At 40.0% G+C, this 23,146-nt stretch overlaps 1 protein-coding gene across 4 annotated transcripts in view; it reads left to right on the top strand.

Annotated features, from left to right (window-relative positions):
- PRUNE2 (prune homolog 2 with BCH domain) overlaps positions 1–23,146 on the top strand; it is a 259,194-nt gene that overhangs the window by 210,259 nt on the left and 25,789 nt on the right. For all 4 annotated transcript variants that reach the window (XM_059924952.1, XM_059924949.1, XM_059924950.1 and 1 more), the window contains exons 10-12: positions 4,996–5,075; positions 7,030–7,230; positions 15,054–15,227. In XM_059924952.1, coding sequence (XP_059780935.1) covers positions 4,996–5,075; positions 7,030–7,230; positions 15,054–15,227 — 455 coding nt within the window. The remainder of the gene's footprint in view (positions 1–4,995; positions 5,076–7,029; positions 7,231–15,053; positions 15,228–23,146) is intronic.

Genomic DNA, 23,146 nt, shown 5'->3' with positions numbered 1-23,146 from the left:
GCTGGCAATACCCCATAGTGTTTTTCCTTAGTTTAGTTTGTAGTTTGGTGGGTGTGGGTGAGGGTGTTGGTGTGGGTTCACCTTTCAGAGGGTTTTCTCTTTCTCCTAAGTGGATTTCCAGTGAATCCTAGATAGTAAAAGTAGCACTATCAAGTGGTTTCGTATTTGGTTCTTTTGGAACCCTAGGCCTCTAGGCCTTCAATGGTCCTAGGTGAATTTTAATTTTAATCTCTTGACTTGCGTTTCCTACATCATTCAGGTAATATAAGTCAAGACATACTTGGCATACAAGCAGTGTCTCTAATTCTCATAGGTTGCTTTTTGTTTTCCACCCGAGATTCCAGGCAGACTGTGCTTTCCAAGGCCAGAGGATAGAGTTTGTTCTCATCCCTCTTTCATTAAGAGGGCTGCTTTTTAAGGGCCACGGCCTTATTAGAAGTTCAGGTCTAGGCCTTTCTTCCAGCACCTGGAGGTCACTTCTCCTGTGGGGCCCAAAGGCCTATGTCCAGTCCAAAATCCTGCAGGCTACATTTCATCAGCTTTCTAGAATAACTCTTCATTGCCAGCACCTGGGGATTTCCCTCGGTCTCTTTCAAGTTTGGAAATGTATTAATTACTTTTAGGGTGTTCTGTCTTATATAGCATTTCTTTGGATTTATAATGATAAATGACATTACACCTTGCCAGACACTTTCTGATCTCTTTTTTTTTTTTTTTTTTTTTTTTTTTTAGCAAATAAAGAAAAGTCTCAGAGGGAGAGCCCAGGGGTTTCTACCTTGAATTTAATAGCATTGTTTTATTTTGATTATATTTAATTTATGTGACTATTTTAGGTGAGTGATTCTCAGTTTCCTTATATACAGTGATAATCTTCCTTTCAAAACAAACTTAGTTAAGTCAATTTAAAGAAAAATGTTAAGTAAATTGACAAAGGCTAGGTGGCTATGAAAAACCCATAAAGGTGGTATATTAATATTCAAGTTTATAGAATGCTTGAAAAGCATTTGATGCTCTTCTGAGCTTTGTCCTCATTTTAAAAAATGTTCCTATATGCTAAAGCAAACCTAGACAAGATGTTTACCATCAACCTGAGCCTGGGTTGAGAATGTGGGAAATGGGTTACCCAAATCAGGGCATAGTGCCAGTCAGATATTCCCTTCAAAACAAACAATAAAGATCAGCTGTACTACTCAGAATGGGCTGGATGAGCACGTGGTTAACAGAGAAACCCAATATCTCAGGGCAAAACAAGAAGATTTCTTTCTTGCTCATATATCCAACGATCTTTATTCAGGCTGAGCTCCTCCATAGGCACCAAGGCGGGGAACAGCAAGTGGCACCTACACTTGGTCCTAATTCTTCTGCCCGGAAGTGACACCTGCCACTTCCGCCCTCGTTTCATTGATCAAAGCAAGTCACATGGCCACCCTAATTTCAGGGGAGGACACGTGCGCAAAAGGCAGAGAGCCAGAACTATTTGGTGAAGAGCGATAATGTTTATAAAACCCGCCCAGCAAACAGTTCTGGATCCGTCCTCTAGATGGCGACGTGGAGCCGAGCATCTGTTGGGGAGGTCAGCCATAGTGGAGTCAGACTCAGTGTTTACAACACCCCCAGCCTGTTTGGTAGCTCCCTTCCGTACAGAGAAAACCCCTAATTAGGTAGTGACTACAGTTGGGTAAGGTAAAATACTTAACCTTCACTATGGACTGATTTGTTACGTAACAGATCCCAAGAGGCTTCCATTCCCGTTGGTAAAACTCCATGCTGTTCCATCGCCAACGACTCTGGCCACTTCATTTCTACAAATATTTATAGACCTAATGTATGAATGTGGTTGAAGTATTTACAATGGGCATAACTTGGGTTTCTCCCAGGTTTGCCTCTGGGCTGTTCTGGTGCAGCGTTCCTTCTCTGTCCCTGGGGTTTCCTAAAAACTCCCCACGGCCTTCTGTAATATCTGTGGATTTGTGAGTCCCTCTTTTCCCATCACTGCCTGTTCACAGCTTCAGCTTTTCTATTCCCTCAGGTATGCCGTCTCCGGTTTTCTAGCACTTTCTTAACTGCGTCTCTGTGCCGTAAAGGGGCAGTGAGAGACAAAGGCTCTATTTACTAACTTCAGTGAGTCCAGGGCACTTATAGGCTCTATGGAGATTTGTGCAGCACTGAAATTTTCCCTTACCTAGGCTGATACCCCAATTTTAATAACCTCAATATATGTTTTGTCCAACCATGACACAGACTTCAATTAAATCACTGATCCTGCTATTATGTTTAGAATGAGGGAACACAATACCTTAAACTTAGTCAATGCTTTATAATTTCCAGAGTATTTTCTTACGTATTCTATTTATCCTGTTTATTCTCCACAGTCACTGTAATATTCGGTATTCATTATCTTCATTTAAAATCACAAAGACAGTCAGCTAATTTTCTCAGGGTTAATAAGCTTGTCAGTACTAACCATAGAACTGTAACCCAGGACTATATCCTCATATCTAGGAGCCTTTCAATTACTCCATGATGTTGCCTGTAGCTCACAAACATCAACAAAACCTACAAAATTTTAAGACGGATACTATCTGTCTATTTTTAAACCCTTCATATTTATTTTGGAGCTAAGGCCAGCACCCTTATGTGCTCTCTGAAGCAAGTAGATATGATGTCATTTTTTTAAATTTTTTTTTTTTTAAGGTTGACTCATAGGCAACTAGAGAAAATAATGTACATGCGCATTTAGGGGATTTCAAGTTCAGTAATTCAATCCAACACATATTTATCGGGTATTTATTTCTACCAGGTGCTGGAGATGCAATAGTAAAGAAGACAGACATGGTTTCTGTCCTCATGCAGCTTCAAGGCTAATGGAGAAGGCAATTGTAATAGCAAAAAGAACTACAATAAAGTAGATAACATTTTTTTCTTTCAGTGTTCTTTTCAGGCATTGCACAGTCTCTCTTTTTTATTGGCGAGGAAATGGAGGCACAGAAAGATTAAGTAACTTGCCGTATGACACACAGTAAGGGGAAGAGCTAAGATTTGAATCTAGCTGCTCTCAACAGCAGCATTTTGCTACTTTACAGGTACTACAGGGTTGATGTCAAAGGGAACGCACACAGATTACTTCAGATGACAAGGGGTCATTGTAAGGAAATTTGAAAAACTGCAACAGCATGGGAAACCCAGACAGCTAACCCTCTGGGTCCCAGGACTTTCAAACTGGGGCCTAGAGCAGGCCTTCTCTTTGCCTACCACCCCACCTCCATTGCTGGACAGTCTGGTTTGATGCATCCCATGCGGTGCGTCTCTGGCAAGGATTATCTTGTTCCTGCCAATACGTTTATTGCCTTTGACTCACACGCTGACCCCTTGCTCACTGTTTTTCGACTAGGGTGCAGGACTCATTTCAGAGAACATATAGGGCAGAAGCCACAACAAGTGTATGGAGAAAGAAACTCCCTGGGGTTGTGTTTTTGAAGGGGTCTGTGGGGTTGACGGGTAAGGACACAGGCATTTACTTCTCTCAGGGGAGCAGCGCTGAATTGTTGGTGACAGTCCTCATTATTTTAACTCCATCATCCCATCTTCACCACAAGCATGAGGCTGGTCTGTTTCATTCTTCTACATCCTTAGCACAGAGTAGACACTCGATACATATTTGCTGAATAAATGAAGCAAGTACAGCTATCACTAGAGACACAGGATTTTGTTTACGTCATAGGCTTTGTTAACAATAAGGGGTTTAACTTGAATCCTGAAGAAACTGATCATCCTGGTAAGCAAACTCCAAATGTTTGGTAGACCCAGATTGAGGTGGAGAGGAGTCGCAGTAGGAGAGGGAGGGAGGGAGGGATTAAATTTAGAACTTTAACACAAAGGTTTATCATGTTTAAATTTAGATTAGTGCCTACGTCAGAGGTATTCACCCTAGATGAGTGAAATTACATGGAAGCCACCACGAAGAAAAATATATTGTCGTAGGGAGGGTGGTAGGGAGACGCAAGAGGGAGGGGATATGGGGATATATGTATATGTACAGCTGATTCACTTTGTTATAAAGCAGAAACCATTGTAAAGCAATTATACTCCAATAAAGATGTTAAAATGTGTGTATATATATATATATATATATATATATATTATCGTGATAAATGGGGATGTACTGAACGGGGGTCAGGAGATAAAAATAAGTCAAGGGGAATTTACTTTGAACAGTGATCAGCTTCCTACAAGAGCATATAGATTTGCCACAATTTCCTCCAGTATTTGTCTGTTCCCTTCCACTAGTCTTACCAAGTGGGTAAGTCCTGGGTTCAATAGTCCCGGGTTCAACACTGATTACAGAGAAAAGATTGTAACTCATAACCAGAACCATCTTCACCAACTTATAATTCACAATGAATCTTTAAATATTCAAAGAAGGAAGGAAAATAACATCAGTTGGCACCTTCTCAGGAATGTTAGGCACTTTACATTCATTGCTTAATCTTTCAACAACTCAGTGAGGTAGGTGGCCTATCCCTGTTTTACAAATAGAGATCAGCAGAGTATGCTTTCCTCTGCCCACAGCAGTTTAGGTAACATGCTCAAATTTACACAGAGGAAGAGATATATACAAAGTCAGATCTGTACTTACACCAAAGCACATATATTGTATCCCTTGTTGAAAAAAAAATTAAATGTCTCCTTAAGTATACTTTATTAGTTATTTGCTTCTCCTGTTTCTAAATTTCTTACTTGAGGTGTGTTTACTTATGAGAACTGGCAGAAGAAGTGACTCGCTCTGTGCACAGAGTAGAATCCGAGTCCGTGGTTCTCATTCACAGTAACTGCAGAAAGTCTGTATTCGAATTTGGGGCCACTTACAATGGATTCAGTACACATACTTGGTTTCTTGAAAATGCCATCCTGGAATCTCTGGGTTTCCTTTTCAAAGAAAATTAAATCCCACACAATTTTTTACACTCTTTGCTTTGTTTTTGTTTGTTTTTTCAGACTACTGTCAGAGGATGTGGGAATGGACATCCCCTTTGAGGAGGGAATGCTGAGTCCCAGTGCTGCAGACATGAGGCCTGGTGAGAGAGCGTTCATTCATTTTCTTCAGCAGTGTTCTATATCCAAACGTGTTCCATTATTCAGTGAGAGAACCATTTCCTGTGCATCCAACTTGTGAGATCAGTGATAAAAGTGAAGAGAGGAAAAAAATATGTGTGAGGAAGGTGTTAGGCTTGATGTGGTTAATTTCAGAGTTGACTTGAATCATCAACTAGTGTGGGCCACCCTTTATCTCCTGGGCCATGCCTGGATCTGCCAATGTTTCCAGTTCCTGAGATAACTGGCTGCTGTTTATCATTATACCAAATTCTAACATCTAAGTTCACCAAATTTATACTTAAATGTGAGAATATTTAAAATTAGTGATTTAATATTAAGGATGCTCAGTATCCTGATTATTAAAAAAGAAAAACAAACAAAAAACCCAAACTACACTTTACAACCCAAGGCATATACAAAAAGGAATTTAAAAATTTCAGTTGCAACCTATATGACTCTCACTCTGTACTAGGTTCACTCCTTTGCACTGTACCAGCTACAGGATCATACCAAGATCCTGAACCCTGACATTATCAGTCAAGCCTAGAATTGAGAAAGAAGGGAGTCAATTTTTTATTTCTGTCCAAGTATTTAAAGTGCATTCTTCAAAGTACTAATCATGTGACATAATTATTCTTAAGTGTTCTATGGCCAAATAAGCATGGTAGCCACTGTACATCTGCTCCACTCTTCAAGGTCCACAATTCACTTTTTATTAAAAAAGGTGAATTGTGGGAATTCCCTGACAGTCCAGTGGTTAGAAATCTGCGCTTCCACTGCAGGGGGCCCAGGTTCGATCCCTGGTCAGGGAACTAAGATCCCACAAGCCACGTGGCATGGCCAAAAAATAAAAACCAAAAGTGTTATATACGTAACATTTCTACCATCACAAAAAATTTCTTTTGGACAGCACAGCTCTGAGAATCCCTGTAATATGGAAACCCAATGTTTTACAAACTGACGGATCAATAGAAACTTTTTTTCAAGTAATACATAAAAACATTACATGGAACACGGTTCAGGTGTTGTCTATACAGAAAAAAAAAAAATCTTAATGACAAAGAAACAGTGTCAGCTTCCTTAGGACAAGAGAGAAGACTAGAGTTAGAATTCCAGAATTGATGGGTATACCAGATGGCCTTCAAAACATTTTGTGATAGGGAATCCTGAAATTTTTTTGTTAAGGTATCTCTCTAACATTGTTTAGTTGGGATCAACTTGGTTAAAAATGACTTCTCCAGCTCTGCTTCTGTTAAGTGAAAGGCTCTTGAACAGCAAGATGCATATTACAGTGAAAGAGTGGGAGCTAATTCCATGAGCCTTACACGAGGAGACTATCACTACGGTACAGGAACCAATGTCAAGCAATATTGGCATAAGAAGTAATGACTGCTTGATCAAGGAATGTAATCTGGGAGGGTACCTCAGTTTTATTGCAAAAAAAAAAAAAAAAGCCAAAGAAAGTTCACAACAGAGTTGTCAGGAACTAAAGGGACGTATTTTGGGAGTGTCTGTAATATTACAGATAAAGTTTGTATCCTCCATTTCACAGGAATAAAGTCTACGTGAATCATTTTAAGTTATGTGTAAAGCTTAACTGTTTTTCTTAAGTAATATGCATCATAAAAAATTTGATTCAGTATTATATCAATGTCAAGTTCTCAAACCTGAACAGGGCAGTTCTAAAAACTATATCTCTGCCCATTTAGCAGTGGCTCCCACTTCCTATTTCTGCGTGGCCAGGGCTGATGTAGCTGGGGCGAGCCAGTACTGAGGCCTGCTGGTCAAGAGTGGGGTCTAAATCCCACATGAGGACTTTTAGCAGGTGTGCCTTTGCTGAAAGGGCCTCAAAATTGTTTTTCACTGGGGCCCACACCCACTGTTGGCAGCTGTGTGTATGGTCTAATACTTAATGTTGCTCTTTATCTGCTTTAGAACCTCCTAATTCTCTGGATCTTAATGGCAGTCATCCTCAGAGAATCAAACTCACAGCCCCAAATATCAATCTGTCTCTGGATCAAAGTGAAGGGTCTATTCTCTCTGATGATAACTTGGACAGTCCAGATGAAATTGATATCAATGTGGATGAACTCGATACCCCCGATGAAGCAGATTCTTTTGAGTACACTGGGCATGGTAAGTTGCCAAGTTGGCAAGGCCAAAGTTAAGTGAAAAGTGAAAGATTATCTAATCTTATCTCATGCCATCTAAGTGGCTTTAGGAACAAACCTCTCATTGTGTTGCTAGTGGCTCCTTTCTGTGATTTCTAGAAGCTTCTGTTTGTATCTCATGTCATAGGTCGCCATGATTGATGGTTTAGAGCTTGACAGAACAGGTACGGCTCACAGAGGTCATACATAGCCATCACTCCTTTGTTAAACCCCTACTTTATGCCAGGCCTTGTGCTTGGCTGGGGTTGTAGGGAAACTGTTACATGCTGTGTTATAAGAAAATTGGGACTGGGTTTGCAGAGAAAGAGAATTTAATCTGGAAGATAAAATTAGAAGTGGAAAAATTAGAGCTTACCAGTTTCTCTGTACAAGCTCCCACTGTCTGGAATGTTCTTTCCCACAGATCCTACATGCGTGGCTCCTTCTCTTTATTCAGATCTTAATCAGATGTCACCTTCTCAGAGGCCTTCCCTGACCTCTGTAATCAAAGGCATTCCCCACCCCACCACCTAGTCACTCTCTATCCCAGTATTCACTTTATTTTCCATGCGTCACACTAATTGAAATCATATCATTTAACTATTTGTTTGCATCTCTGTTTTCTTTCTCTTCCCACTAGAATGTCTGTTCCACAAGGTCAGGGACTTTCTTATGTTTAGTGCTACATCCCCAATAAAGCAGGAAGGAAGGAGGGATGGGACAGGGTGTGTGCTGGGGGAAGAATAAAAAGGAAGAAAATTAAAAGCTGCTGGATCAAACACTGGCACTCCTGATATGATTACCAGTCTTATTTTAGTTCTTTCTCTTGCTCAATGAAATTGTGTTTGTTAAGAAATCTATACAAATACAAAGCGCTTGCTTTAAAAAATGGCATCATGTAGTTTCAGTTTTACAGGGTGGCATTCTCTGACTTTATAGTATTTGAATTTGAAAGTAAGAGAATCCTGGCTACAGCTACTGCTTTGATACACTTTGAAAATGATTAAAAAAGAAATACCACAATTGAATGATGCCCTGACTCATTTAGAGCTATACTGATTCCAGCAGTTTCTTTCATAGAAGAACATAGTTATGAAATTAGGAGAGTCATCATCAAATTACTTTCATCATCAAATTACTTAAGTCAACCAATGGTCATTGAGCAACCAGGGCTACAACCACAACCAGCATAGATTCAGACCCTGCCTTCACAGAGTGTAAAGCTTTATTTCCTCAAGCTAAGAAAACAGGAAGTGGCTAAACTACTTGTATTACAGACTATCATGTTTAAGTAGAGGTTTTATATTGTACTTTTATCATGTTCTTGGATTTTTATAGTTATCAGGATATTTGATCCTGTAGGTTGAAATGCACAAACAGGAGGTGAAAGGTCTTGAATTCATATTCTTTTCTGCCATCTCAGACACTCTTCCCCAGCTACTCCATCCTTTCCAGCTGACCCCAGCTCTCCCAACCCTTCTTCTGCTAATAGATCTTCAAGTGTAAAAATCATGCCTTAACTTAAAATCCCAGAGAAGACAGCTGTGGCAGGACCCTGCGAGCCCCTCCCTCTCCTCCCCCTGTACTTCCCTGTTGCCCTGGAGAGCTGTGTCACACCACATCTGAACCTTTTCTTTTTATAAATAGTAAAACTGTCAAGCAAAGTGGCGGTGGCTGAGCAAACTGGTAATTAAAGCTGCCACTTGCTGACACAGTTCTTTTTATTTAGTCGACACAGTTATGTTGAAAGAACCAGATTAACGGCCACAACCCTGCATTTAGGTCTTAAACTCAAAGGAGAGAATTTTAATGTAAGCTGAATTTTAAGTCCACCTTGATTTTCATATGAAAGATGTATGTTCAGACACTGTTTTAAAAACAACATTAAACACTGAAAACACAAAGTGCATCTGAACAGCTATATTTTATAAACTTGCAGATATAGATAACTGACTATAAAGAGAGAATACATTAGCGTCCCAAAGTATGAAATTAGTGCTTGGAAAGCTTCATGGTTTTCTTGTTGCTTGTTTGTTGTGTGAGCATTCTGAACTAGGCATATACATTCTAAACAAAACTGGAGTTTTTAAGGCACAGGCTTTCAAGAGTGTTTGGTCAGTCATTAATTTTATTTAACGAACACTTTTCATAGTGCTTACTGTGCGCCAGGATCTGTGCTAGGTGCATTATAAACATTAACTATATTAATGCTCACGTCAAATCTATGAATACGTATTATGTTACCCCCAGAGGTTAAGCAATTCACCTAAGGTCACATAGCCAGTAAATGTCAGAGCCAGCATTCAAAACCTGAGTTGTTGTCCTGACTCCTGGGCCATGCTCCTTCTCCATAAATATACTGACAGTGAAAAGGAGGATCATTTACTAGGTTAGGCTAGCACACCTGAAGTCAAGCCTGGTGACCCACCCTCACATTTACATTCCCTTTTATCCAGCCATTTTCCGGTGACTTGAGGGCCCTTAATTTCCCAAGTGCTTGAAGGATGTTTACACCATTTGCCTGTTTTATTCAGTTGATGATCACCAAACATTGCTGCCAGGTTATTTGCCCACGATGTGATTTTGCTTATGGAAAATTTCTGAAGCTCACTATCAAAAGATGTTAAATTAGTCTTCCTTTCCAAGCTATTTTCTTTAATAGCTGTGTCTAAATATCATTCAAAGTACTGACATAATTAAGGCTTGACTTCCTTTGATATTTAGAAGTGCCAAAGATATCAGAAATATGTAGATAGTGAAGGATGTAACAGGCCAGTCTTTCATATTAAGGGAGATCTGAGCTTTTTTTTTCTTTTAATACTTTATTATAATAATCCTATAAACTTAAAAATATCCAAAGGTCAGAAAACTGATGATGACCTATTTCTGTTTTCCAAACCAACTGCAGAGTTACTTTTACCATAATTCAGGTCTCAGCAAAGGCATTTCATAAGGGAAATGGAAAAATGATAGAGAATTTTAGCCTGAATATTTCTGATAAAAACATTATAAGAAACACTCATGTGCGCTTATATTTTTTCTTCCTAGGCTAAGCGATGTTTAGTGACCTCGTTTAAGCTATCTTTTCTAAAACTAACCCCTAATGACAGACAGTTTCCTATGTGAATAAGATGCCCTAACGTTTTTTCCACATAATCAGGTAGTCACTTCATTTAACTTCCTTATCTGCAGTCTTCCATTATTTTCACAGCCTACAGGCAACCAGCTTATAAAATCAATTCCCTGTTTTAACTCTGCATATTAACTAGTCAAGTGTTAGGCTTATTCTGTTTTACCCATGAGCAACCTTATGCCATAATGATGATGTGGTCTGAAAGGATGATTTTTCCTTGTATTTTTGTATGTTGAGTTTTCACATTCAAATTAACTACATACCTGTTGTCACCTGAAGAACTTTAAAGACTTTCTTAGCTGGATACAGGATGTCTTTCCTCTAACAAGTGAAAGTTCAAACCTGGGGGGGCAGAGTGTATGAAAACATGGAAGTGGGAAGACCATTGACCAAGTTACTCTTGTCGCCTGGGACTAAGATGTACCTAGGACTCTAGCAATAGCAAAGAAGATGGAGAAAGCCTGTGTTTGAACCCCAGCTATGCCCTTTCCGACTGTACTGAACTACACTTCAACAGGAAAAAAGTGAAGAATTTTCTCAGTTTGTGATAATGGCAAAAGATGAAGCTGAACTTAAGCTTCATTCTGTCAGGAAGGGTCCCTAGAAATATGTTCACATCATTATATGCTTTTGTAAAAGTTGGAAAAAAAAAAAAAAAAAGAAAAAATTATTTTCCTTAAAAAGCTCCCTCCCCCCAAAACTATATATACTTCAGGCTCAAACAAACCTGAATCCACATTGGATACTAAGTAGCATAAAAGGGAGAGATGAAAGGTATGTTAGGAATGAAAATTAAAAGCTAGTTTATAAATCTCTGGGTGTTTAGCATAATACTAAACATGACTTGAATGATGAGTGTCATTTAGAAAGCACTCCTCCTCCAAATTAAATTAGTAACATTCAACCTAATGTTCTCTAAATCAATAATCTAGATTAATACATAGCATGTTCAGGATTCAATTATGCCTATGTTAGCGATCAAATATGTCATGAATAATACCTAACCTCATTTTCTTCCTGGGAGTGATTTCTAACATTTAATACAAATAAAGAGGCTCTTTGGCTTAAAAAAAAAAAAAATTAAAGGAAAAAGTTCAAACGTAATGAATGTCTTTTAAGCCATTTTCAGACTGTTCCCATTATCAGTGCAAGATCACAACATAGGAAGCTAGTCCCCTTTACAGATGTATGTCCCTACTGGAGGCCACAGCTGGCCTCATCGCCTCATCTTTTGTTAGTCTGTATGATCACCAACAGTGGACTCCCCACTGTGATCTGTTAGCACAGGATATTCAGGAGTCTGTGTACTAAATCATCTCACCAAAGGCAAAAGAAAATGTTCAAGTTGACTTCTCCCCTGTGTACCAGGGCTTAATTGACTTCAACAGTCGCCAGGGAGAAAAGCCTGTTATTCAGAAAAGGAGACAAAGAAAATCAAGCATTTCTTAGTGAAGAGAGCGTAAGACCAAACATTAAATTTGGAGGGCCTGGGGATAGAGAGTTAAATGAGACCGGAAAATTTTGCAAATAGTGAGAAAATGATAGCAATGGAAGGATGGTAATTTATAGTTGTAGCAGAAGAATTATTTTTTTTAAAGTAGTTTTCTCATATTCTTAAAATTTAATTTAATTTAATTTTTTATTTTATTTCTGGCTGCGTTGGGTCTTCATTGCTGTGCGCGGTCTTTCTCTAGTTGCGGCGAGCGGGGGCTGCTCTTCATTGTGGTGGGTGGGCTTCTCATTGCAGTGGCTTCTCTCGTTGTGGAGCTCGGGCTCTAGGCAAGTGGGCTCAGCCATTGCGGCACATGGGCTTAATAGATGCAGTGCATGGGCTTAGTAGTTGTGGCCCACAGGCTCTAGGGCGCATGGGCTTCAGTGGTTGTGGTGTGTGGGCTTCAGTTGTGGCTTGCGGGCTCTAGAGCGCAGGCTCAGTAGTTGTGGCGCACGGGCTTAGGTGCTCCACAGCATGTGGGATCTTCCCGGACCAAGGATTGAACCTGTGTTCCCTGCATTGGCAGGCAGATTCTCAACCACTGCGCAACCAGGGAAGTTCCGCCAGTGGTTTTAATAGCGTGAGGAAATAGGTACTCTCAGATATTTTGGTGTGATATATTCAAGGGCAAAAATGCTCATAAAGCCTTTCAGTGCTTAGACCCTCTGACCCAGCATTCCATTGCTAGAAAGGTAACCTATAGCAATATGTGCACAAAAGAGGTAAGACGCCTTTACAGAGATACTTATTGCAGCAAATTCTTTATAAGGAACAACAACCCATAAAATAGAATAAAACTAAATTCCCATCGCTATGGGACTGGTAAACTAAAAGACATCAGTAAAATTGAATACTCTAGGGCTATTTTTAATAATGAGCAGGGTTTATATTCACTGAGATGAAAAGAAGCCCATGCTGTGTTATTAGGTGGAAGCACATTGTAGAACAGGACATACAGAACATGCAGAAGATAGAGATTAATCATACTTTCTGGGAAAAAAAAGTATGTTTGTGCACATGAGTATAGAAAGAAAACTACAGATCAAACAAAAATGAGTGAGAGTGGCATTGGTGTTTTTTGCTGTTTCCCTGAACAGTTTCTGGAATCTTCTGATCCGTAGTCAGATGCGTTATCCATCGCACCACTAGCCCCCACCCAACAATTTCTGTATTGCTTGTACTTTTATTAATGTGTTTTATTTTTATAACAAGCAAAGAGAACAGTATACAAAAAAAAAATTTATTTTAACAAAGTAGCCTCAATAAAAGCATGCAGAAAACAAAACAACCCCACACAGATCACCAGGGTCAACGTAGAGCAGGCCAGAAAGTCCCAAACAGGGTGAAGAGGGGTTGGTGGATGGTGAGTACATTGCAGAGAAGAGCAGCTGTGTACAAGAACCTCAGAAGACAAACCCGCATCAGAGCCCAGAGGTCTGAGGGAGCAGAGACCGGTGGGAAAACAGGGTCCTGGGAAGGGAGCTGAGAGGAGCATCCGAGGGTCCTAACCCAAGTGGGAAGGGAGAAGCAGGAAGGGATCCCAGAAAGGGAGTCCAGGGCAGATGGATGGATTTGCACAAGTGACACAGCGCTTGATCTGAAGCCAAGGTTGCTGCTTTCCCATCCTGAGTAAGCTGCAAGCGCTGGTGGGATTGCAGAGAAAGCCAGAGTGACTGCAAGGCTCTGCAGGTGGTAGTAGCTGTTGGTGTTGGCATAAAAAGCTAGGATTGCTTCCCAGCTGAACTCCATTTTGCTATTCTAAGTCACAGGTAATTACACACGTTTGAATTTGTCTTGCGGGATCTTCTGGAACATAATGGCTCTGTTGTGGCTCCCTCACAGATTACCTATACTTCCAGGAACTTGTCCAAGTTTTATTTATCCACTCACCCTCCCAAGTTTTACTGAGTGCTCTGTGCAGGGTTTCAAGCTAAGGGTTGAATGGGTTGGTGGAGGCGGATATTAAAGATGATTCTGGCACAATTTCTTAGCCCAAGGAACTCACTGCCTTATAGTAAAATAAATGAGAATGAGACAGTTACACATTCAAGGTACAGTGTGATAGCTTAGAAGAGTAGAAAAGGTAAGGGTCTGATTGTATTTGCTTCCTAACTCTGTGACCTGAGGTAGTTACTTCAGAGTTTTTGCATTGGTATCATGTCTGCTGTAGTATCTACTGTTGTGCCTGATACACGGTAGATGCTTAATAAATATTGCTGTTATTATTATCAAAGTGCCATTAAAAGAATACAAGTGGAGTATAAATCAAAGGTAATTTCTCATGAAATGGAAAATTAAGAATGATAACATCTGACAGAATTATTGTGAAAGCTATAAATAATCCTTTTTTCCAAGTCACTTAAACATACGTAGAATAACCATTGTTAAATTCTACTAGTACTTGAAGTAAAAATGGAAACAATTGTTGCTTATTCTTTTAAGAAAACTAAATATGGTTGCTTTTTTCTTGATGCACAAGAGTGGGTAGTAAATTTCTCCCCCAAGAATGCTCAGTGGGCTTTTTCATTGCCTTGGGCACCCACAAGTAAGAGTCTTGTGAATTTTTGGCCTTGGAGCACTTCTGGTCTACGAGGTTGTTTCTCACTTACTGTAAAATCTTTGTGTAGCATATTTTGAAAAATGTATAGGAAGTAATATCAAATTAATGTCCAGATGCGCTCCCAGTAGAGAAGAGGATTCAACCCCACTGTAAGAGTCTTAGAGTGGGGGTCTAGGCTGGCGGTATCATCAAGATACTGAGCTGAGGGCCCCCAAAACATTCTGAGCACTCAGGATACACCAAGAAATGTGGCCCAAGGAAAATAAGGCCTGATGAATAGCCTTTCACCCCATCAGAAAGACCTGCAGTCTACAACTTATATGATCAAGGATGAGTTGGCACCAGCCCATGCCCCCTTGGACCACTACAGACACAAGGCAGCTCTAGCTCTTTTCCTATCCCCACCCTCCGCCTGGCCTTCAGAATGGATTGGTTGTTCAGTCAGTCAATCAGTAAGACTTCACTGAGTGTCCTTTATGTGATCAGGATGGTGTCAAGCTCTATCAGAGTTGTACAAAACAGGGAGCTCCGTCGGGTTGACTCTGCCAGGAGGTCGCTAGTTGCTGAACTGCCTCACCTGTGGAGGTCTTTCTTCTTTATCCCTGCTCTATGCTTCATTTCCAGAGGATCACACAGCCAACAAAGATTCTGGCCAAGAGTCAGAGTCTATTCCGGAATATACGGCAGAAGAGGAGCGAGAGGACAACCGGCTGTGGAGGACCGTGGTGATTGGAGAACAGGAGCAGCGGATTGACATGAAGGTCATCGAGCCCTACAGGAGAGTCATTTCTCATGGAGGTAGCTGCGCTCTGCAAACCTGGGAAGCAGGGAGCGGGGCGGCCACATAGTTTTTATAAGAAAACAAAACTAGGGTTCTCTGCAGCATGACGTCCCAAGACCCTATTAGGCAGTCAACGTTCAGGGCACTGTAGAGCTGAGCGTATTATTGCATACTCAGTTCAGTGAACACTGGAAAGCTTACTATGCAAAAGTAACTTTCCAATGTGAAAAATGCCTTTTGCACTGCATACCTGATAGCTATCATCTTTGGTGCAAATTTCTTGAAAGCCATAGTTGTCCAATTTAATAGTGTCTGTTTGGAATTCATATGGGTCAGTTGCAGGGTTTAACTGAATTGTTTTCAAGTCTGTTTTCTACATGGCCTGCAGTAAGAGGCGCTTTTAATTCCAGACCAATCTTTGGAATCCTCTTCAGAAGCTTTAGGAAATCTTTTTAGACTTAGCCTCGTCCTTTTTTTCTCCCTAGTTGAAGTTTGCTTTTCTATAAACTCCATTACATCTATGCCTGACAACAGCCCACTCCAGCCAAGATCTCCACCCGCTTCGTAAGGGACAAGGGAGAGAAAAGGCTCTGTTTTGTATTTTCACTGCTTTCTTGGAGCTCCAGGAGCCTTGATTAATTTGGGACTCACAAAAAATCACATGAGCACAAGTGACACACGGAACATTGTCAACTTCAGAATCCATAAATGGCTTTTTGGCTTTTTCTGCTGCATGCACAACTTCCCTGCAGTCCTGATGCCCCACCCTAACCACTCAGCTCTTCCAGGAAAAGTGTAAGCTGACAAGGCAATTGTGCTGTCTTCCTTATCGAGGACAGGGAAATAAGTGTCTTGGCGCTGCATTAAACCCAGAGCTTTGGTTTTCTAACAAGCAGAAGAATGTTTTGCCTTTTCCCTCCAACTTCCCTTCACCACAGATTTTCCACTTTCTGCCCCATGCATTGCTACCTCCATGGAAGTTATCAGGACCCCCCAGGGCCCCCACCCATGGTAGTGAAGGAAAATGCCCATAGGTGTCCCCGGCCCTGACCTTCCTTTTTCACCATTTGCCCTGAAATGGTAATATGGCCCAGTGATAGCTCCTCTAAGGGAGACTTTTCCCACAGCCCTTTGGAATGAGAGCAGGCCTAATCTTGCTGAAAATGACAGACAGCTGGCCATAGAGACAGTCCTGTTGTTCTTCTAATGAAAACCACCATCTAAACATCATCCAGATCTTCCCAGAAGGTCATATCTCCTTTGCACCACCCATCAGGTATTTTTGGTTTGTTTGCTTTTTAGAAAAAAAAAAAAAAAAAAAAAGACTATAAAATAGCCTATGCTCATTCTAAAAAGTACAAGATATATAGAAAAGTCTGTCAAAGTCTGTCATGCAGTGACTGTCCCTGTACATTTTTACCATTCAGGTCATAAATTAGAAGTCCCTTTGTTGTGAAGAAGGCAGGCTCACGGCTTCACTGTTATTATAAGGCCAAGTTATCCCTTATTACTCCAGCAGACTCACCTGCTTATTCTTTCATCCACAGTGGAGTTAGGTGGGTTGGATGGGTGGGTTGAGCCCATGGTTCTGTTGCCTGAATCAGGAGAGGGTGATTTTCATCAGCACACCTGGGTCAAAAAAAAGCCACTGCTTCCGCCTGTCACATTCTTTGTGAAAACACCTGATATCTCAGGGATAACCTGGTTTGCTGTGCCCTCCATCCCTACCACCTCCTCCCCTTGGCATCTGCTCCTCTCCTTTCTGTGTTGTCAGCTCATTTTTTGTAACTGTCTGGTTTGTTGGAGAGAGAAGGCCACCTTTCCTCTCCCTGGCTCTGCCTTGGCCTTCTCTAGGTGCCAGCTTGCATGAGTGTGCCTCTGGCTGCACCCACCGGAATGTTAGGGAGATGCCACCTCTTCCTACGCCCTGACCAGCTTTTGTGCTCTGGAGGTAAAGACAGTTCACATGTTACTTCTGAATTTGCCAAAGCTTTGTCTGCTGTCTTAGAAGCTCATACCACTTTCTCAGACCTTAATGATCTGAGAAAGTCACACTCCCTAGTTACCGGTCCATTGAGTTTGTCTTCCTGGCTTCTGATGAGCATTTGAAAAAGCAGCACTCCAGAGTGAACAGATATGTTGTTTTGGTGTCTTGCATTTTGCTGTGAGGAAGTTATCCCACTCAGGCCAGTAGGGAAGTGCCAGCTGTTCAGTGCTCTGGGCAGCACGACTGCAAGATGGGGGTGGTTAAAAGCGCTCCTTAAGTTTGCTGCAAGAGTGTCCACACCAGCTGGGAACATCTGTGTGTGAGAGCAGTATTTGAACAAATATTTCAGCCTTCAGCTTTAGTGACCTCCACATGAGCTATGGCCAGAGGCCCTGTACACAATGTAGAAGAAAAGGGTTCAAGACCCGTCTTGGCCACTGATTAGTCTGTGATCTTGGTACATCACTTAACTCCCCTGGGCCTCAGTTACTTCATCAGTCAAGAAAGGATGATCTCAAAGCCATGTCACCTCCTATGAGCCCATGAGTATTATCCCTGCCATCTGCTTAAAAAAGCAAAGAAAAAAAAGCAAAGTAGAAAAGCAAAGAAAAAGAAGTCTGGGTGGTTTGGATTAGCCAACAGTGAGGGGTCACTTTGAGGCCACAACTGGCATTTTTGAGCCTGAAGCAGAGAACACAATTAAATAACCAAGGGCAGTCACGCCAAAGCATTGTAACGAGGCATTTCCTGTCTTGTGTTTTTACTTCTCTTATTTCATTATAGGAGACTCAGGTAACCTTCTCTGCAGTGTTGCTGGACAAATGATCCTGGAAAGGATGAGAAGAGTTGCAGGCTGGTGTGTGTGTGTGTATGTTTTGGTTGCGACTGTGGTATCTTTCCTTCTCTCTCCATTCCATTTGCTGGCCAGCAAACTTGTGTTACGTCCCTTTCATGCCTCTCTGTTCTGCCTCAGGTAAGGTTTGCATCGTTGCTTCTGAGGGTCTCAGGAGACACCACGGTGGGATAGCTCATGCATCTCAGCGCACACACCCTGAATTCACCTCACCGTTACTGAGAAGAGAGTCTGATAAAATACATGTGTTAAAAAGCGAAACTTCACGTGAACTCTGCGTTTGCTGACAGGCAACTTCACTTGAGTCAGCTGCATATTTAGCGTAGAAATTGGGTTAGCTGACCCCCTTGGAGACATTGGCGAGGAACAAAATGCAAATGGTCCTGTTCATTTACGTTATTACACTTTGCCAGCAATTGCTATCTGGAATAGCTCCAAAGCCTGACAATGACAGCACCTGCTCTTGATTTAGAAGAAAACTTGCATGAGGAAATCATTTTCTCTTTCCTTCCTTACATGCTACATCTCCTCCTCTCCTCCTCTTTCTTTTGCCTCTTCGTCCCTTCCTACAAATCCTCTGCCCCAAAATGCAAAATCCATCATCATTTGTCAATTGCAGTGATTTTTATAGAAAGAGACAATCCCAGCTTAGCTTAGTCATTGATCAGGAAGTGGTAAGTTGACCGTTGAATATTCCTTTGGTTAAATATACCCAAGCCAACGTTGATACTACAACATGCCAGGGACAGACAGCAGTAACACAAACAGCTGAATTGCCATTTAGGATGACTTCTGAAGTACTGTTTATAAACCTCAGTCTTTCCTTTAAAAAACGACAACAACGTATTCTTAGAAATTCTCCAGAAATAGAAAAAGAAATCAAAGTAACTGAGCCTCATGATCTTGCAATTATCCTAACACCCTGGAGTCAGACAGCTACATTTAGAAAGATGCTTTTGAAAGGATGCTTTTATAAAATTTTTTATTTTTTTAATCTAATTTTTATTAGATATTAGTGTATCGCTGATTTGCAATGTTGTGTTAGTTTCAGGGGTGATGTGTTAGTTTCAGCATGATTCAGTTGTACATATACATATATCCATTCTTTTTCAGATTCTTTTCCCTGTAATATAGGTTATTACAGAATATAGAGTAGAGTTCCCTGTGCTATACAGTAGGTCCTTGTTGATGACCTATTTTATGTATGGTAGTGTGTATGTGTTAACCCCAAACTCCTAATTTTATCGCCCCCCTCCCCATTTCCCCTCTGGAAACCATAAGTTTGTTTTCAAAGTTTGTGATTCTGTTTCTGTTATGTAAATAACTTCGTTTGTATCATTTTTTTATATTCCATATATAAGTGATATAATACTTGTCTTTCTCTGTCTCTGTCTTTCTCTTCACTTAGTATGATAATCTCTAGGGCTATCCATGTTGCTGCAAATCGCATTACTTCATTCCTTTTTATGGCTGAGTAACATTCCATTGTATATATGTACCACATCTTCTTTATCCGTTCCTCTGTCGATGGACATTTAGATTGTTTTCATGTCTTGGCTATTGTAAATACTGCTGCAGTGAACATTGGGATGAATGCATCTTTTCAAATTATGGTTTCCTCTGGGTATATGCCCAGGAATGGGATTGCTGGGTCATATGGTAGTTCAATTTTTAGTTTTTTAAGGAACCTGCATACTGTTCTCCATAGTGGCTGTATCAAATTACATTTCCACCAACAGTGTAGAAGGGCTCCCTTTTCTCCACATGCTCTCCAGCATTTATTATAGACTTTCTGATGATACCCATTCTGACCAGTGTGAGGTGATACCTCATTGTAGTTTGATTTGCATTTCTCTAATAATTAGCTTTGTTGAACATCTTTTCATGTGCTTTTTGGCCATCTGTATATCTTCTTTGGAGAAATGTCTATTTAGAGCTTCTGCCCATTTTTTGATTGGATTGTTTGTTTATTTGATATTGAGCTGCATGAGCTGTTTGTATAGTTTGGGGATTAATCCCTTGTCAGTCACTTCATATGCAAATATATTCTCCCATTCTGTGGGTTGTGTTTTCATTTTGTTTATGGTTTCCTTTGCTGTGCAAAAGCTTGTTAAGTTTGATTAGGTCCCATTTGCTTATTTTTGTTTTTATTTTCATTACTCTAGGAGGTGGATCCAAAAAGATACTGCTACGGTTTATGTCAAAGAGTGTTCTGCCTATGTTTTCCTCTAAGAGTGTTATAGTATCTGGTCTTACATTTAGGTCTTTAATCCATTTTGTGTATGGTGTTAGAGAATGTTCTAGTTTCATTCTTTTATATGTAGCTGTCTGGTTTTCCCAGCACCACTATTGAAAAGACTGTCTTTTCTCCATTGTATATTCTTGCCTCCTTTGTTGTAGATTAATTGATCATAGGTGTGTGGGTTTATTTCTGGGCTTTCTGTCCTGTTCCATTGATTTATATTTCTGTTTTCATGTCAGTACCATACTGCTTTGATTCTGTAGCTCTGTAGTGTAGTCTGAAGCCAGGGAGCCTGATTCCTCCAGCTTCATTTTTCTTTCTCAGGATTGCTTTAGCTATTTGAGGTCTTTTGTGTTTCCATACAAATTAAAAAAATTTTTTCTCTACTTCTGTGAAAAATGCCCTTGGTAATTTCATAGGGATAGCACTGAATCTGTAGATTGCCTTGGGTAATATAGTCATTTTGACAATATTGATTCTTCCAATCCAAGAACATGGTATATCTTTCCATCTGTTTGTGTCATCTTCAGTGTCTTTCATCAGCGTCTTACAGTTTTCAAAGTACAGGTCTTTTGCCTCCGTAGGCAGGTTTATTCCTAGGTATTTTATTATTTTTGATGCGATGGTAAGTGGAATTATTTCTTGAATTTCTCTTTCTGATCTTTCATTGCTAGTGTATAGAAATGTAACAGATTTCTGTGTATTAATTTTGTATCCTGCAACCTTACCAGATTCATTGATGAGCCCTAGTAGTTTTCTGGCAGCATATTTAGGATTTTCTATGTATAGTATCATGTCATCTGCAAACAGTGACCGTTTTACTTCTTCTTTTCCAATTTGGATTCCTCTTATTTCATTTTCTTCTCTGACTGCCATGGCTAGGACTTCCAAAACTATGTTGAGTAAGAGTGGCAAGAGTGGACATCCTTGTCTTGTTCCTGATCTTAGAGGAAATGCTTTCAGCTTTTCACCATTGAGTATGATGTTGACTGTGGTTTTTCATATATAGCCTTTATTATGTTGAGGTGGGTTCCCTCTATGCTCACTTTCTGGAGAGTTTTTATCATAAATGGGTGTTGAATTTTGTCAAAAGCTTTTTCTGCATCTATTGAGAGGATCATATGGTTTTTATTATTCAGTTTGTTAATGTGGTGTATCACACTGATTTACTTGTGTATATTGAAAACTCCTTGCATGCCTGGGATAAATCCCACTTGATCATGGTGTATGATCCTTAATGTATTGTTGGATTCGGTTTGCTAGTATTTTGTTGAGGATTTTTGCATCTATGTTCATCAATGATATTGGCCGGTAATTTTCTTTTTTTCTGGTATCTTTGTCTGGTATGATGGTGGCCTCACAGAATGAGCTTGGGACTGTTCCTTCCTCTTTGACTTTTTTGGAAGAGTTTCAAAAGAATAGGTGTTAACTCTTCTGTAAATGTTTGATAGAATTCGCCTGTGAAGCCTTCTAGTCCTGGACTTTTGTTTGTTGGGCATTTTTAAATCACAGTTTCAATTTCAGTGCTTGTGACTGGTCTGTTCATATTTTCTACTTCTTCCTGATTCAGTCTTAGGAGATAGTACCTTTCTAAGAATTTGTCCATTTCTTCCAGGTTGTCCAATTTCTTGGCATACAGTTGCTTGTAGTAGTCTCTTATGTTCCTTTGTATTTCTGTGGTGTCAGTTGTAACTTCTTTTTCATTTCTAATTTTATTGATTTGAGTCCTCTCCCTTTTTTTCCTCATGAGTCTGGCTAAAGGCTTATCAATTTTGTTTGTCTTCTCAAAGAACCAGCTTTTAGTTTCATTCATCTTTGCTATTGTTTTCTTCTTCTCTATTTCATTTATTTCTGCACTGATCTTTACGATTTCTTTCCTTTTGCTAACTTAGGGGTTTTTTTGGTTCTTCTTTCTCTAGTTGCTTTAGGTATAAGGTTAGGTTGTTTGAGACTCTTCTTGTTTCCTGAGGTAAGACTATATTGCTATAAACTTCCCTCTTAGAACTGCTTTTGCTGCATCCCATAGGTTTTGGATCATTGTGTTTTCATTTTCATTTGTCACTAGGTTTTTGATTTCCTCTGATTTCTTCAGTCATCCATTGGTCATTTAATAACATATGTTTAGCCACCACGTGTTTTTTTTTTTTTTTTTTTTTTTTACAGTTTTTTCCTTGTAGTTTATTTCTAATATCATAGCATTGTGGTCAGAGAAGATGCTTGATATGATTTCCATTCCCTCAAATTTACTGAGGCTTGATTTGTGACCCAAGATGTAATCTATCCTGGAGAATGTTCCATGTGCACATAAGAAGACTGTGTATCCTGCTGCTTTTGGATGGAATATTCTATAAATATCAATTAAGTCCATCTGATCTAATGTGTCATTTAAGGCCTGTGTTTCCTTATTGATTTTCTATCTGGATGATCTGTCCATTGATGTAAGAGGGGTGTTAAAGTCCCCCATTATTATTATTATTTTTAACATCTTTATTGGAGTATAATTGCTTTACAGTGGTGTGTTAGTTTCTGCTTTATAAAAAAGTGAATCAGCTATACATATATCCCCATATCTCTTCCCTCTTGCATCTCCCTCCCTCCCACCAAGTCTCCCATTATTATTGTGCTACAGTCGATTTCTCCTTTTAGGAGAAATGGCTGTTAGCATTTGCCTTATATATTAAGGCACTCCTACATTGGATTTGTTTATGTATTTACAATTTTTATATCTTCTTCTTGGATTGATCCCTTGATCATTATGTAGTGTCCTTCTTTCTCTCTTGTAACATTCTTTATTTTAAAGTCTATTTTGTCTGATATCAGTATTGCTGCTCCAGCTTTCTTTCGATTTCCATTT

Source organism: Balaenoptera ricei, chromosome 6, assembly GCF_028023285.1.
Source record: "Balaenoptera ricei isolate mBalRic1 chromosome 6, mBalRic1.hap2, whole genome shotgun sequence".
Lineage (NCBI taxonomy): Eukaryota > Metazoa > Chordata > Mammalia > Artiodactyla > Balaenopteridae > Balaenoptera > Balaenoptera ricei.
This window is presented reverse-complemented; position numbering and strand designations above follow the sequence as displayed.